The sequence below is a fragment of the Stenella coeruleoalba genome (assembly GCF_951394435.1).
Source record: "Stenella coeruleoalba genome assembly, chromosome: 2".
In the NCBI taxonomy this organism is placed as follows: Eukaryota; Metazoa; Chordata; class Mammalia; order Artiodactyla; family Delphinidae; genus Stenella; species Stenella coeruleoalba.
This window is the reverse complement of record NC_137147.1, coordinates 87770293-87786074: the sequence shown is the minus strand read 5'-3', so window position 1 is coordinate 87786074 and position 15782 is coordinate 87770293. Positions and strand designations below refer to the sequence as shown.

General features: G+C 41.9%; 1 protein-coding gene and 1 pseudogene across 4 annotated transcripts in view; one reads left to right on the top strand and one right to left on the bottom strand.

Annotated features, from left to right (window-relative positions):
* BLOC1S6 (biogenesis of lysosomal organelles complex 1 subunit 6) overlaps positions 1-15782 on the bottom strand; it is a 49343-nt gene that overhangs the window by 26026 nt on the left and 7535 nt on the right. For all 3 annotated transcript variants that reach the window (XM_079912609.1, XM_079912610.1, XM_079912608.1), the window contains 2 exons: positions 15334-15499; positions 14786-14984 (listed from right to left, as the gene is read on the bottom strand). In XM_079912609.1, coding sequence (XP_079768735.1) covers positions 14786-14861 — 76 coding nt within the window. In that variant the 5' untranslated portion in view covers positions 14862-14984; positions 15334-15499. The remainder of the gene's footprint in view (positions 1-14785; positions 14985-15333; positions 15500-15782) is intronic.
* LOC307182668 (large ribosomal subunit protein uL3m-like) lies at positions 9811-11007 on the top strand (annotated as a pseudogene). Its single transcript has one exon. The product of its transcript is annotated as a large ribosomal subunit protein uL3m-like (transcript).

Here is a 15782-nt window from a genome sequence, read left to right as displayed (position 1 = left end):
CCCCTCAACAGGCTCTCTTAAACAGTGGTTTTTTTCTTCCAGTTTTACTGAGATATAACTGACATACAACACTGTATAAATTTAAGATGTACGGCATGAGTTGACTTACGTGCATCATGAAATGATTATCACAATAAGTTTAGTGAACACCATCATCTCACACAGATACAACATTAAATAAATAGAAAAAAAATTTTTTCCTTCCGAGAACCCCTAGGATTTGCTCTCTTAACAACTTTCATACATAACATACAGCAGTTAATTATATTCATCACATTGTAACTTACATCCCTAGTACTTATTTATCTTATAACTGGAAGTCTGTACCTTTTGACTCCCTTCCTCCAATTTCTCCCACCCCCACCTCTGGTAACCCCAAATCTGACCTCTTTTGCTATGAGTTTGCTTTTTGTTTTTGAAGTATAATTGACCAACAACACTGTATTAGTTCCTGTTACACAACATAGTGATTTGATATTACTATACATTTCAAAATTATCATATAAGTCTAGTTACCATGTGTCATCATACAAAGATATTACATAGTTATTGACTATATTCCACACACTATGCATCTCATACCGTGACTCATTTATTTTGATCTAAAAGTCTGTACCTCTTAGTTCCCCTCACCTATTTCTATCCTGCACCCACCCCCTCCCCTCTGGCAACCACCCTTTTGTTCTCTGTGTCTATAACTCTGTTGCTGTTTTTCATTTCCAATATAGAAATCCTTAATTACTGTCAACCTCTTTTGAATAGCTTTTAGGGATGAAAAACTCATTACTTCACTAAGTGGCCTGTTACTTTTGAGGATTTATAATTGTTAAGAGATTCTTCACTGTGATGAACTAAAATCTGTTTTGTAATTAATTGAGGTATAGTTGATTTAAAATATTATATCAGTTTCAGGTGTGCAACATAGTAACTCAAACTTTTTATAGATTATACTCCACTTAAAATTATTATGGGGAGGGGGAAGGGTAAGCTGTGACAAAGCGAGAGAGAGGCATAGACATATATACACTACCAAACCTAAGGTAGATAGCTAGTAGGAAGCAGCCGCATAGCACAGGGAGGTCAGCTCAGTGCTTTGCGACCACCTGGAGGGGTGGGATAGGGAGGGTAGGAGGGAGGGAGATGCAAGAGGGAAGAGATATGGGAACATATGTATATATATAACTGATTCATTTTGTTGTAAAGTAGAAACTAACACATCATTGTAAAGCAATTATACTCCAATAAAGATGCTTAAAAAATTATAAGATATTGGCTGTATTCTCTGTGCTGTACAATATATCCTTGTAGCTTTTTTTAGTATTTATTTATTTATTTATTTATTTTATTTTTGGCTGTGTTGGGTCTTAGTTGCGTCATGCGGGATCTTTGTTGTGGCATGTGGGCTTCTCTCTAGTTGTGGTGTGCGGGTTTTCTCTCTCTAGTTGTGGCACGCGGGCTCCAGAGCGCGTGGGCTCTGTAGCTTGCGGCACGCAGGCTCTAAAGTTGAGGCACACGGGCTTAGATGCCCTGCAGCACGTGGGATCTTAGTTCCCCGACCAGGGATCGAACCCATGTCCCCTGCATTAGAAGGCAGATTGTTTACCACTGGACCACCAGGGAAGTCACAGCTTATTTATTTTATACATAGTAGGTTGTACCTCTTAATCCCCTATCCCAATCTTGTCCCTCTCCCCTTCCCTCTCCCCATTTGTAACCACTAGTTTGTTCCCATGTGATATCTTGCATCTCCAGGTGATCCAGGCCCCTTTGTACTATATTATGTCAGAGGATGGAAGGTTAACATAGCCCTAGGACAGGAACATAAATGTATATTGCTGTGTCCATCTGTGTGCAAACTGCTTCTTATTCTCCTTACTAGGACAGAAAAAAATGAATTCATCACATCAACAGTCTGTACCTGAGATCATATTAATCTTCTCTGGCAAGGATACAGCTAATGAAGCAGACTATACCCTTTGGGCTTTGGATCTGAAAACTGACTCACATACAGAAACTCGGCACGGAATCATGACTTTCTATTTGCATGGCGGCCCTCTGCCTCCTGATCATCCATTCTTGATTTCTTTCTATTTTTACAGATTGAGCAATACCCAAAACTCTTTATTGGCTGTCCATTCATCTTGACTCTAGACACACGATCTCTTAACCTCTATAGCTCTCTGTGTCAGACTCCTCTAAGGGCCACTCTACCCTTTCTGCTTATCATTATAATTGCATCCACTTTGCTTCTGATGGGTTTGGTGCTACTACTCGGCCTATGTTACTTTAGGATCCTACCATCCCCATGGCTATCACTTCGGAAGCCCTGACCTAGTTAACACTGAGATAGTTACCATTAAGTTTCTCAGTGATTCTTGTGCCCCATTTACCAGCACATTCCTTACCACTTTAGCCAATGGAATATCATCTGGATTCTTTTTCAGAACATAGGCAGCAGCAAGGTTTTTCAGACTCATATCTACTCTAGAATGCACATATCTCTGAGCCTTTTAATCTCTTACTGTCTTCCAAAGCAGTGTGAATTTTCTATTTCACTTTTTCAAATCTTCCTCAAAAACCATCCTTGCAGCAAGGTGACACTATTTTCCAAGGTGTTAAAGCCTGTGTTACAGAAGGATGTTCCCATATTCATAAATTCTTCTTTATCCAATGTTATACCTTATCTCACCCCCATTAAACCAGCATCCTTAGAATCCAGTCTCATATATACTCACTCAGCTCCTGCCAATACATGTTGGCTACATCCGGTAGCTCCTTTAGCATATGGTCCATTTCCTCCCTTAGAAGCTAAGGGAAGTGCTAGGTTATACTGTTACTTGACCCTACTAATCAGTCAGGTAGCCAGGATGGGAGATGGGGGTTGACTATGGGGAGTGGGTGCATATTATCTTACAAGGGAAGGGCTTCTACACCATCTTCAAGTACAGGAGGATCACTGGCCTTTAAAAGGAAGAAAAGGCCTACTTGTTCAGGCCCAGAGGGTCCAGGGAAATCTGAGGATTAAAGATTTTTAACTTCATCAACCCAGGTGAGATATCCCCATCTCAAGTTTCAGGGTTCCACTCCTACTCATTCAAGACCATTATTTGTCGTGGCTCAGAATTCATTCTTCGATGGAGTTTTGCTGCTATTAAAAAGTCCTGGGCTTCCCTGGTGGCGCAGTGGTTGAGAGCCCGCCTGCTGATGCAGGGGACGTGGGTTCGTGCCCCGGTCCAGGAGGATCCCACATGCCGCGGAGTGGCTGGGCCTGTGAGCCATGGCTGCTGAGCCTGCGCGTCCGGAGCCTGTGCTCCGCAACGGGAGAGGCCACAACAGTGAGAGGCCCGCGCACTGCAAAAAAAAAAAAAAAAAGTCCAGGTCCTGATCTTAAACTTTTGCTGATGTCTGACTGCAGGATTTGAGAGTTTGCTTGTATGCTGCCAAGGAGGGCTTTTGGCTTTCACATTTCATCATGAATTGGAGGTTAATCACCCTCAATATTTCACTATTTTTTCTCCAATGTTTCAATAGCATACAGCAAGAGCCATTTAATTCTGTAGCCCTTATATTTACTACTTCTTCCAGACATCTCAAAGACCTAAGTTATTATACCTTGCAGTACATCCCTTCCACTAGAGTTCTATCCCAGCTCACCACCAGTGAAAGTTTTAACAACTGCACAGATGCAGCATGCCATGCACCATCAACATTCCATCTACTACCACTGATGGAATCCACATTGCTAGCCAGCCAATGGGCTGTCATTGCTAAGACAGCATGGGCACCAACTTTCCTAGATGGAATTCCCTCAGAAACAGATTCTGAAGCATAGATTTCCATGCAGGAGGCTTACTGGAGGGTACTTTCAGGAACAATACCTGTAAGACAATGAAGGAAGTAGGATGGGGTGGAAGGAGATGAGTTGAACTGCTTAGGAGTTGCATCAGAGGCTTCAGGTGATCTTCTGGGGAGCTCTGGAGCTACAAATGACGCTTTGAGTTGTCTCAAATAGAGGCAAGGGGCTGAACCTTTGTACCCCTGCATCAACTAATCACTGGATGCAGGCATACCCTGAGAACAGGTGTGAATTCGGGCAAATTAGCACCCTTCAGCAAGGAACTCAGATGTGTGAGCCATCAGCAGTCAACATGCCCAACAGCTAGGAGAATTAGCACCTCCGTCCTGAAGGAGGGATCCAGACAGCACACCATAGCATCCACTATGGCTAGTTTCTGCTCATACCCTACAGATTCACAAGCCAAGAGAAAAGCAGGATGTATTGAAGCAGTCCAAAAGAATTTAGATAACTACTGTATTCTTAAAGATATCTGCTTCTAAGACGGGAATGCTGAGGAAACGATGGGTTAATAATGAAAGTATGATTTTGACACTACAAGGGAGTAAACTGAGGTCATTTACGACTTCCTTGATGTCCATGACCATACCTTTCCTTGAGTCTCTTCCTTCCTATCTGATCACGCTCTGGTTTCCTTCACTGACTCCTTTTCTGCCATCTTCCCCTTCCTCACACCTCAAAAGATGTGGCCTGGGGCTTCCCTGGTGGTGCAGTGCTTGACAGTCCACCTGCCGATGCAGGGGGCACGGGTTCGTGCCCCGGTCTGGGAAGATCCCACATGCCACGGAGCGGCTGGGCCTGTGAGCCACGGCTGCTGAGCCTGCGCGTCCAGAGCCTGTGCTCCGCAATGGGAGAGGCCACAACAGTGAGAGGCCCGCATACTGCAAAAAAAAAAAAAAAAAAAAGATGTGGCCTATGTTTCCTCCTCACCCTCTCCTCACTCTGCACTTTCTTCCTTGTCTATTTCACTTCGTCCCTTAGATATGGATGACACCCAGATCTACATCCCAGTTCTCACCTCACTTCTGAGCTCCTCATTTCTGAGTTTCAGAATCTAATTTCCTGCTACCTACTGGACATTCCTTCCATTCCCACCTCAAATTCAACACATCCAAAACTAAATTCCTTAATATAACATTCACGGGCCATCACAATCTGGTTCCTATCTAATTGGGCTATTCCTCCTCTGCACTCACCGACATTCTGCCTTTTCTGCTGGTTATTTTCTATATACGTGTGCATTTTTTGTCTTTTTGCCTTTACACATACTATTCCTTCTGCATGAGATGCCCTATTTATCCTCTTCCATTTATCAGAATTCAACTCACTGTCCAAATCCCAGGTTGCATGTCACATTATTTAAGAAGTCCTTCCTAATACTGCAACCAGAATTAATCTCTTCTACCAGGTTTTATTTATATCTCCAATCAGACAGTTACCACAGTCTACCCTTTATTATAGTTATTGAGATTTTATTTGTCTCTCTCACTAGGTTGTTAACTTTCTCAAGACTTGCACTGTCGGGCTTCCCTGGTGGCACAGTGGTTAAGAATCCGCCTGCCAATGCAGGGGACACAGGTTCGAGCACTGGTCCGGGAAGATCCCACATGCCGTGGAGCAACTAAGCCCGTGTGCTACAACTACTGAGCCTGCGAGCCACAACTACTGAAGCCTGAGCGCCTAGAGCCCATGCTCCACAAAAAGAGAAGCCACCATGATGAGAAGCCCGCGCACCGCAATGAAGAGTAGCTCCCGCTCGCCACAACTAGAGAAAGCCCGCACGCGGCAACAAAGACCCAACGCAGCCAAAAATAAATAAGTTGAGTAAACAAAGATTTGCACTGTCAAGTTGTTTTACTCATCTTTAGACATTCACTGCCTAGCTCAGTATTTTGCCTATGGTAGGATTTATATTAGTTAGGGTACATATTCAGCTGCTGTAACAAAGACTAAGGTAACAGTGGCTCAAACAAGATAGAAGTCTACCTCTCACACACAGGGACACAGACTCCTTGCAGCTTGTTAACTCAGGCATCACTTGAGTGTTGGCCTCATCTGTATGACCCAGAGAACCCCACCATGTCCACATGTCAGGCAGCAGGATAGAAAGGAAGGGTTGGAGAGAGAGGACACACCCCTCTCCATGCCATGACCTGAAATTAGGTATATACTTCCACACAAATCCCATTGAACGAACTTTGCCACATGCCACACTTACCCGTTGAGAGGCCGCAAGTGGTAGTCTTTCACAGAACAACCATGTACACAGGTTAAACGTTGGGAAGAAGGGGAAAGTGGATGTTGGAAAGCAACTAGCAGTCTTGCCATAGAATCAATGGATGCCTGCTTTAAAAATAACATTAAAAAGCATTCGGGGACTTCCCTGGTGGTACAGTGGTTAAGAATTCACCTGCCAATGCAGGGGACACAGGTTCAATCCCTGGTCTGGGAAGATCCCACATGCCAGAGAGCAACTAAGCCCATGAACCACAACTACTGAGCCTGTGCTCTAGAGCCTGCAAGCCACAACGACTGAGCCCGTGCACTGCAACTACTGAAGCCCACGTGCCTAGAGCCCGTGCTCTGCAACAAGAGGAAGCCACTGCAATGAGAAGCCCATGCACCACAATGAAGAGTAGCTCCCGCTCGCCGCAACTAGAGAAAGCCCGTGCGCAGCAACAAAGACCCAATACAGCCAAAAATAAATAAAAAATTAAAAAATAAAAAAAGCTTTCGTTTCACTCACAGGAGTATGCTAGCAGACTGGGGAAAAGGGAAAAGAAAAAAGTAGGCATGACTGCAACAAGATAGCTACTGAGTGGGAAAGAAGAGAGAATCAGTGTACCCTCCTCCTCAGCCAGCATTAATACTAGATGCCTTCTGCTGGCTGGGGTCCAGTTCTCTCTCAGTAAGATGGCCTTTCCCCCTTCAGCAAGGACTCCTTTAAAGTCACTTGGGCCTTGCAATGGGATTCACACGGACATAAGAAACAACTCAGGATTGTCACAGTCAATAATGATTCCAAGTAACTAGATATTTCATCTACTAAGAGTTATCTCTCTTTCAATACTATTTGCCCCAAATCTTCTAGAGTAGCAGTGTTTTTCCTTCTACCTGTGGGCAGTCCTGGTCTTTTGAATAGGCAGTGGTTTTCATTCCCATCCCTACTCCACCCCAAATCACACATACCTTAGCTTTTTTTATTATTATTATTGTTTCATTCCTTTGGTTCATAAAGATTTCTTCATAAAATGAAAATATCCCCGAGAGGTATTCAGGTTCCATCAATTAACATTTTAGTTACCCATTAAGCCAGTATGTGAAAGCCAAATCTTAAAGGAAATGAGGTGTGGTGGTCAGTTCTATATGCCAACTTGGCTAGACATAGTCCCCAGTTATTTAATCAAACACTAATTTAGGTGTTACAGTGAAGGTGTTTTGTAGATGTGAATTAAATCCATAATCAGTTGACTTTAAGGAAGATTCTTTATGGAAGATAATCTGGTGGGCCTGATTCAATCAGTTAAAAGGTTTTAAGAGCAGAAATGAGGTTTCTCTGAAGAAGAAACTCCTCTGTGGATAACAGCTTCAGCTGATGCCCAAGAGTCCCAGTCTGCCCTTCCTGATGGCCTACCCTACCAGTGTGCCTTGCCAGCCACCACAATCATGTAAGCCAATTCCAGGCAGTAAATTTCTAAATATATCTCCTACTGGTTGTTTCTCTGGTGGAACCCTGACTGAGGATTGGGGGCTGGGCAAGAAGAGGGGAGAGGCCTTCACAGAGGAGTAAAGGAGGAGGAGCAGGCAGCAAAGGGAATGCTGACAGGGGAGTTCATTCGACAATTCTGCCCAAGGAAGGATTTGTTTGAGAAAATAAAAGAAAGGACAGAACACTCTCAGAGGACGCTGAGAGTTCAAAGCAAAGAAAGGTAGAAAAGGTGGGGAGACACACCCCAAACTCACTCTTCTTCAACAGCTTTAGTTATTGGCAGCAGTGGGGTAGAGAGGGAATACTGACTTTCTAATGGAACCTAGTATCTGCAGATTGCATGAAAGCTCTTCCTCAGAACAGCACAAGCTTACTTTAGCTTCTTTGTACATTTCTATACTTTCATGTAACCAGAGAGGCAAAGGCATACCTTTGCAACTAATGCTTCCAGACTCATCTGCAAAATCAAATGCACCTGAAAAAAAAAAGAGCAGAGAGGAAATTGGTTTCCTTCTATATCTAGAGGGTTTCCCCAAATATCATGAATAATTCTGGCAAATTTTCCAGAATCTAGTACGTATTCTAAACTAAGTATGTATTTGAATAACTCAAGAGCAAGAATATAATGTAAGTTGGAAAAAATAAAATGCTTGGATAAATACTCACTTAAATAAGCGTGTCAGTAAATAAGTCAGTGAAAAGATGCCAATATACACGAGCATTGAAAGGAAGAAAAAAATGGTGCAGCCTTCAAGGGACTCTAAGAAGAAAACTACATGGGCATGATGAAAAACCAGGAATAAGAGAAAAGTTAGAGATCCAAAACTAGACAGAGTTAAAACTGTACCAAAAATTAAAGGAATCGGCAACTGGATGTTGCTACCAAGAATGGTTAGTAAACCTTTTAGAAAAGACAAACTGATATTTATTGAGCACTTAGTATATGACAGGCACTGTGTTACATGGTTAATCTCATTTAGGCTCCACCAGAACCCTAGAAGGAATATAACAGTAATATTGCCTTTATTTTACAAATGGAGTAACTAAAGCTCACAGAGGTTAGCAGCTTGCCCATGGTCACCCAGGTAAATACGTGATTGTACATGCCATGGTGAAAAGAAGTAAGTCTGTCTCTTTTATCTTTGGGTTTCCAATGTCTAAGCACATATTGATTATATAAATTATTACATATTGATTACACATCAATTACATATCAATATTACATATTGATTATATAAATTATTACAATTAAACTGTAGTGAATGGTGGAAGACTGGACTGACCTTAGAGAACACACTATCTCTATTCTACACTAACAGCCCTATTTTCTTAGTTATCACTTTTTCTTCTTTTTTTTTTTTGGCTGCTTTGGGTCTTTTTTGCTGTGTGTGGGCTTTCTCTAGTTGCGGTGAGCAGGGCCTACTCTTCGTTGCGGTGCACGGGCTTCTTTACCTTACTTAGTTAGACTGAGTAAGGTAAAAAGAAAAGATTCGAATAAATGAAATCATAAATGGAAGAAAAGACATACAACTGATGCCATGGAAATTAAAAGGATCATAAAAGACTACTATGAACAATTATACACCAACTGGATAAACTAGAAGAAATCAGAACTCTGGCACACTGTTGGTAGGAATGCACAATTGTACAACTGCTATAGAAAACGGTATGAAGGTTCCTCAGAAAATTCGAAACAGAACTACCATATGATCCAGCACTCCCACTTCTGGGTATTTATCTAAGAGAATTGAAATCAGGATCTCAAAGATATTAGCACTTCTATGTTCATTGCAGCACTATTCGCAGTAGCAAAGATGTGGAAACAAATGTCCAATGACAGATAAATGGATAAATAAAATGTGATATACACATTCAACAGAATACTGTTCCACCTTTAAAAAAGAAAGAAATTCTACAATATGCAATAAGATACATGAATCTTGAGGACATTATGCTAAGTGAAATAAGCGGGTCATAGAAGGGCAAATACTGCATGATTCCACTGATATCAGGTATCTAAAATAGTCAAATTCATATAATCAGAGTGGAGTGGTGAGGGGTTGGGGTGAGGGAAATGGGGAGTTACAACAGGCAGAAAGTTTCCGTTAAGCAAGAGGAGTAAGTTCTAATTCACAGGTTGTTGGATGAATGGCTCCCAGATATCTGACTCACAGCAGGGAAGCCCTGAAAACAGAGTGGTAGGGCGCCCGGAAGTGTCTCAGGAGGACCCCTTCCCAGCCACAGAATGCCTGGTTGGAGGCTGCTGACACAAACCAATGCCCAGGTACTGGCCTGAGGCACGGGCAGCCTGGCTGCTGCTCGGGGCTTGGGGAAGGGAAGAAACATCTGGCTTCTGCTTAGAAGGCTCCACATCAAGAGCTGTACTTGCTAGGACAAGCACCTTTGCAAAGAAAATGTCCCATTTGTTAAGCAGTTGATCTCTGATAAAAATAAAGCCCAATTAGTAAGTAAACTGCGTCCTCTGAAAGATGAACCATGGCCTTTATATCCTTGGGAACCAGGTTTCTCTAAAGTTGGCCTTATCACACTGAAGCTGGGCATGATGCCTTTATGGACCAAGGACGGTCAAAAGCATATGGTCACATTACTTAAGATACAAGACTATCACATCCTAAAATATACTCCAAAGGAAAACCAGAATGGGAAAATGGCAGCCCTAACTGTAGGAGGAAAAACTGTAACACATGTCTATAGCTCTGCATCTCTATTGGAAATTTACTGAGAACTTGGATTGCTGCCAGTATGGAAAGTTAAAACCTTTCATGTAACAGACAACGCTGTCATTAAACCAGGCACTCCTCCTTACGCTGCTCATTTTCTCCCAGACAGTATATGAATGTCACAACAAAAATGATATTGGTAAAGGTTTTCAAGGCATCATGACAACATGGGGATTGAAAGGCCAGCCTCCTACTCATGGTCAAACAAAAATCCACAGGAGACTTAGAACAATTTCAACCCGTGATGTTGCCAGAGTCTGGCCTGGAACTAAAATGCCTGGACAAATGGGAAGCACAGATAGCACAGCATATGGACTGCAAGTGTGGATACAAAGCCCAAATAAGCTATGTAAATGGCTCTGTACTTGGACATAAAAATTGCTCAGAGATTCTAAACTGCCTGCATATAAGGATTCCTATTAAAATGTATTATTATTCCCTATATATTTTCCTAATGGAGAAGAAGAGGAACAACCAGACCATTTATATGATAAAAACATGTAACAACACAGTATGTAACCCTATTACATACAGTCTAACCTCACTGGACATGACAGAACCTCACATGTTCTTTGAGTTTTGATGAGCCAGAACAATAAGATAGCCAGGATTTATATTCTCTTTTCTCAACCACAGCAATACCATACTTGTTATCTTTGTCAAAGGCATAAATATTCACTGGTTCTCCAACTGAATTTTGTTAGAAAAATTACTACTTAAACAAATTACTACTTAAAAAATTACTGCTTCAACAAAAATTACTACTTAAGTAGACAGGATATGCCAAATTTAGATGGATTGGCAGTTTGCATATTAGCAAAATCTTTGTAATTTGAAGGATTTATTCTCTTTTACTGCATAATTCCCAAGTTGTCTTAAAGTGTTCATAAATATAACCTCTTTTAGTTAAAAGGAAAATGAGGGAGTAGCCAGGATGGTAGAGTAGGAAAACTCTGAGCCAGCCCCCTCTCATGGGCACACCGCAATTACAACTACTTACAGAGAAACTATCGATGAGAAAGACCTGAAGACTAGCAGAAATAATCTCCTACAACTAAAGATATAAAGAAGGAACCACAATGAGAGGGTAGGAGGGGCAGAGACGTGGTGTAGCCAGGACTCATACCCCGGGGGTGGGTGACCCACAAATAATTACAATTGCAGAGGCTCTCACCAAGGAAAACGAGGTCTGAGCCCCACATCAGGCTCCCCAGCCCAGGGGTTCTACACCAGGAAGATGAGTCGCCAAAACGTTTTGACTTTGAAGGGCAGTGGGGCTTACTTTCTGGAGACCCAGAGGGCTGTGGGAAACAGAGTCCACTCTTAACAGGCAGAGACAGAATCTCACACACACTGGGTCTCAGGACAGAAGCGGTAATTTAAAAGGAGCCTGGGTCAGACCCACCTACTGATCTAGGAGAGCCTCCTGGAGAAGCAGGAGGCAACTGGAGCTCACCCTGGGGACACAGACACTGGCAGCGTCCATTTTGGAGAATCATCTACCAAAAGGACATTGGTGCTAGCAAGTGCCACTTTGGAGTCCTCCCTCTAGCTTGTTAGCACCAGGACTGGACCCACCCACCAGCCTGTTGGCACCAGTACTGGGATGCCTCAGGCCAAGCAGCTAGCCAGGCAGGGATTCAGCCCCAACCATGCAGTGGAATACTACTCAGCCATAAAAAAGAATGAAATCTTGCCATTTGCAACAATGTGGATGGACCTAGAGGGTATTATGCTCAGTGAAACAAGTCAGACAGGAGAAAGACAAATACTGTATGATTTCACTTATATGTGGAATCTAAAAAATAAAACAAATGAACAAACATGGTAAAACAGAAACAGAGTTATAGATACAGAGAACAAAAGGGTGGTTGCCAGAGGGGAGGGGGTGGGCGGAGGATAGAAATAGGTGAGGAAGATTAAGAGGTACAAACTCCTAGATGCAAAATAAATGAATCACGGTATGAAATGTACAGTGTGGGGAATACATTCAATAATTATGTAATATCTTTGTATGGTGACAGATGGTAACTAGACTTATTGTAGTGATAATTTTGAAATGTACAGCAATATACAATCACTACGTTGTGTAACAGGACCTAACATAATGCTGTAGGTCAATTATACTTCAAAAACAAACTCATGAAAAAAGAGATCAGATTTGTGGTTCCCAGAGGTGGGGGTGGGAGGAGGGGGAACTGGATGAAGGCAGTCAAAAGGTACAAACTTCCAGTTACAAGATAAATAAGTACTAGGGATGAAATGTACAACATGATAAATATCCTCACCCTCATACCTAACACAGTGCTGTGACACTTGGCTATTCCATAGCAAAAAAGAAAAGGACACACTCAGAATCACTTTAGCTTTGAACCTGCAGAACGTTCCATACATTCATATTCAATGCATGCTCCTTGAAAAAACAAACAGTATAACAACATTGTAAATCAACTATACTCCAATATAAAATAAAAAAATTTTAAAACAGTATATAAAAGTGTAGAATATTTAAAAAGTCTTTTCTCTCCTCCCCACTTTGCCATGTATCCCCATACTTTGCTATCACTTTGATATATATCCTCCCAGCTTGGTGTGCAGGTACACTCCCATGCATATGCACACACACAATATTCGGAATAAATGATATTATCCTAACCACACCATTCTGCAGTTTGTTTTTCTTACTTAAAATTTGTATAGCTGGACCTTGGTTTTTCTACTGGCTGCCTAGTATTACGTATGACTAAACAATCTCTCACTGATGGGATACTTTTTATTTTATTTCATTTCTTTTTCCTATTTTTAAAATTTTTATTTAAAAGTAATACTCACCTTTAAGTCTTTAATCCATTTGGGGTTTATTTTTGTGTATGGTGTTAGGGAGTGTTCTAATTTCATTCTTTTACATGCAGCTGTCCAGTTTTCCCAGCACCACTTATTGAAGAGGCTGTCTTTTCTCCATTGTATGTTCTTGCCTCCTTTGTCGTAAATTAGGCGCCCATATGTGCGTGGGTTTATCTCTGGGCATTCTATCCTGTACCATTGATCTATATTTCTGTTTTTGTACCAGTACCATACTGTATTGATTACTGTAGCTTTGTGGTATAGTTTGAAGTTGGGGAGCCTGATTCCTCCAGCTCTATTTTTCTTTCTCAAGATTGCTTTGGGTATTCAGGGTCTTTTGTGTTTCCATACGAATTGTAAAATTTTTTGTTCTAATTCTGTGAAGAATGCCATTGGTAGTTTGATAGGGATTGCATTGAATCTGTAGATTGCTTTGGGTAGTATAGTCACTTTCACAATATTGATTCTTCCAATCCAACAGGGAGGGGATATGGGGACATATGTACGCATATGGCTGATTCACTTTGTTGTACAACAGAAACTACACACAGTATTGTGAAGCAATTATACTCCAATAAAGATCTATTAAAAAAAAAGTAATACTCGCACATGTTCTAAAAACTCAGACTGTACAGAAGTGCCTAAAATGAGAAACAAAAACCTCCCACCATCCATCCCCACCAACCCCACTGCTCCCACGCCCATTACTCAGAGGTTTTATTAGTAGTTTCTGTCTTAAGTTCTACTGTTGATTACCACTGAAACTGTATGTAATATATTTATACCTCTTTTTCTTGATTTATCAACTATATATATTATCTATTGACTCCTCCTGATGAAAAATTAGGAAAAAATAGTACATTCACCACATGGATGAAAATGAAATATGGCATTTGGCTACCGGAACAATCTCAGCCTGCTACTGATAATGAGTCATCTTCTATGGTACTATAACTTGGTTGCTACAAATAATATTTTAATTATAGAAATATAGTGGTTTAGTAATAAATTGGATTTAGATACAGAAAAGCTCCCCCAGGAGACAGAATACTTCACTTCACATCATGGTCCTGCTGCCAATTAACTCTATGACTGTAAACACATTACTTAACCTCATGGTGCCCTAACTTCTTATCTCTTTAAATAGGAATAACTATCTCATGGATCTGAAAGAGGATCAAATTAAATCATGCCTGTGAAAATGCACTGTAAACCATGGGGGTAGCATTAGCGCCTCTTTAGCCACCTCTGTCACTCCTGGAGCTGGTGAAGGGCAAACAAGGCAGAGAGTTGGGCAGACAGGTCAGGCTGCAAGGCCAGGAATCCTCACCTTGCCCTTCGCTTCTCAGGTTTCAGCCCCTAAGACATCTGATGGAATGGAGCTGCCAGCAGGAACAGAAGCTGAACCAGCAGTCGAGTTAGCAGGGTCTGTCATGTATCCCAAGAATATGAGGTCTTAAAGCAAAACCAGAAGCTGGAAGCAGGAGAAACAGATCCCTGCTGCCACTGGTGGCAGCAATAGAGGCACCCACCCCCTCAGCCTGGAACAGGATTTAAGTGCCTGACATGGGGATGGGGAGTGGGATGGATGTAGACATCAGATGTCTAAGTCTTGAGACAGTCCCTGGAACTTACCTTGGGACAGAAGAGCAGAAGGGGAGACAGGAGCTCCTGGCCACAGATGGGTCAATGTCATTGCCTGAGTGACCATCACAGTCCCAGGGTACAGGGGTCAAACAGGAGAGCTCAGACCCAGAGGCCTCTGGAGCCCTCACTCTGTGCTCTTGAAGCGAGCTGTCATTCTGTAAAAATGATCTCTCTGGTGCTAATTCATCTGTAGACATGTGAGGAAAGTTCATTCTGTAATTAATCTAAACATCCCATAAGAATACAGCTGCTAACTCACAGATATAGAGGAGAAACTAGTGGTTACCAATGGGAAGAGGGAAGGAGGGGGAGGGACAACATAAGGGTAGGGGATAGGAAGAAGAGATTATTATAGGATTCTATGAAATCACATGTGAAACTTTTGAAAATTGTAAAGCACTATAGAATTTAAAGAATCTTACATTCAATTAAAAAAGAAAAGAAAAAGAATGTTTCAGTGAAAAAAAACAGAATACAGCTGCTAGAGGTCCTTTGTGGAGGGCAGCACGTCACAGCTCTGTAGTGCACCCCCTTACCGTGAGGCTGATTTTGTCAGACTACAGGCTTGTTCCTGCTGGTCTTGAGCTGATTAGGCTTTAACTGTGATGGATAATGGACAGCTCCATCGGAGACATAGCTGGGATGGGAGGGAACAACCGTGAGGTGCCCCTCAAGACTTGAAATGAGAGACTAAGCCATCCTCTAAAAAGTTAAACACAAAGGAGAGGATCAGTTGTCTGTTGGAGTAAAGCAGGAAGCTGTGAATGAGTAAGCAGAGAGTTCGGGGGCACTCAAAGATGCTCTGGTTGTATTCTTAGGGAGATGGGACCATACTGGAGTTGTAATTTAGTAAACAGAATTGCTTTTGGAGGAAGATGTGGAAAACAGAAAGGATGGTTCAGTCATCTTATATGGTTAACAGGGCAATCGTCTTTTGTGGTACACATTGTCATGTTACAAAAATAACAGAAATTATAGCAATATA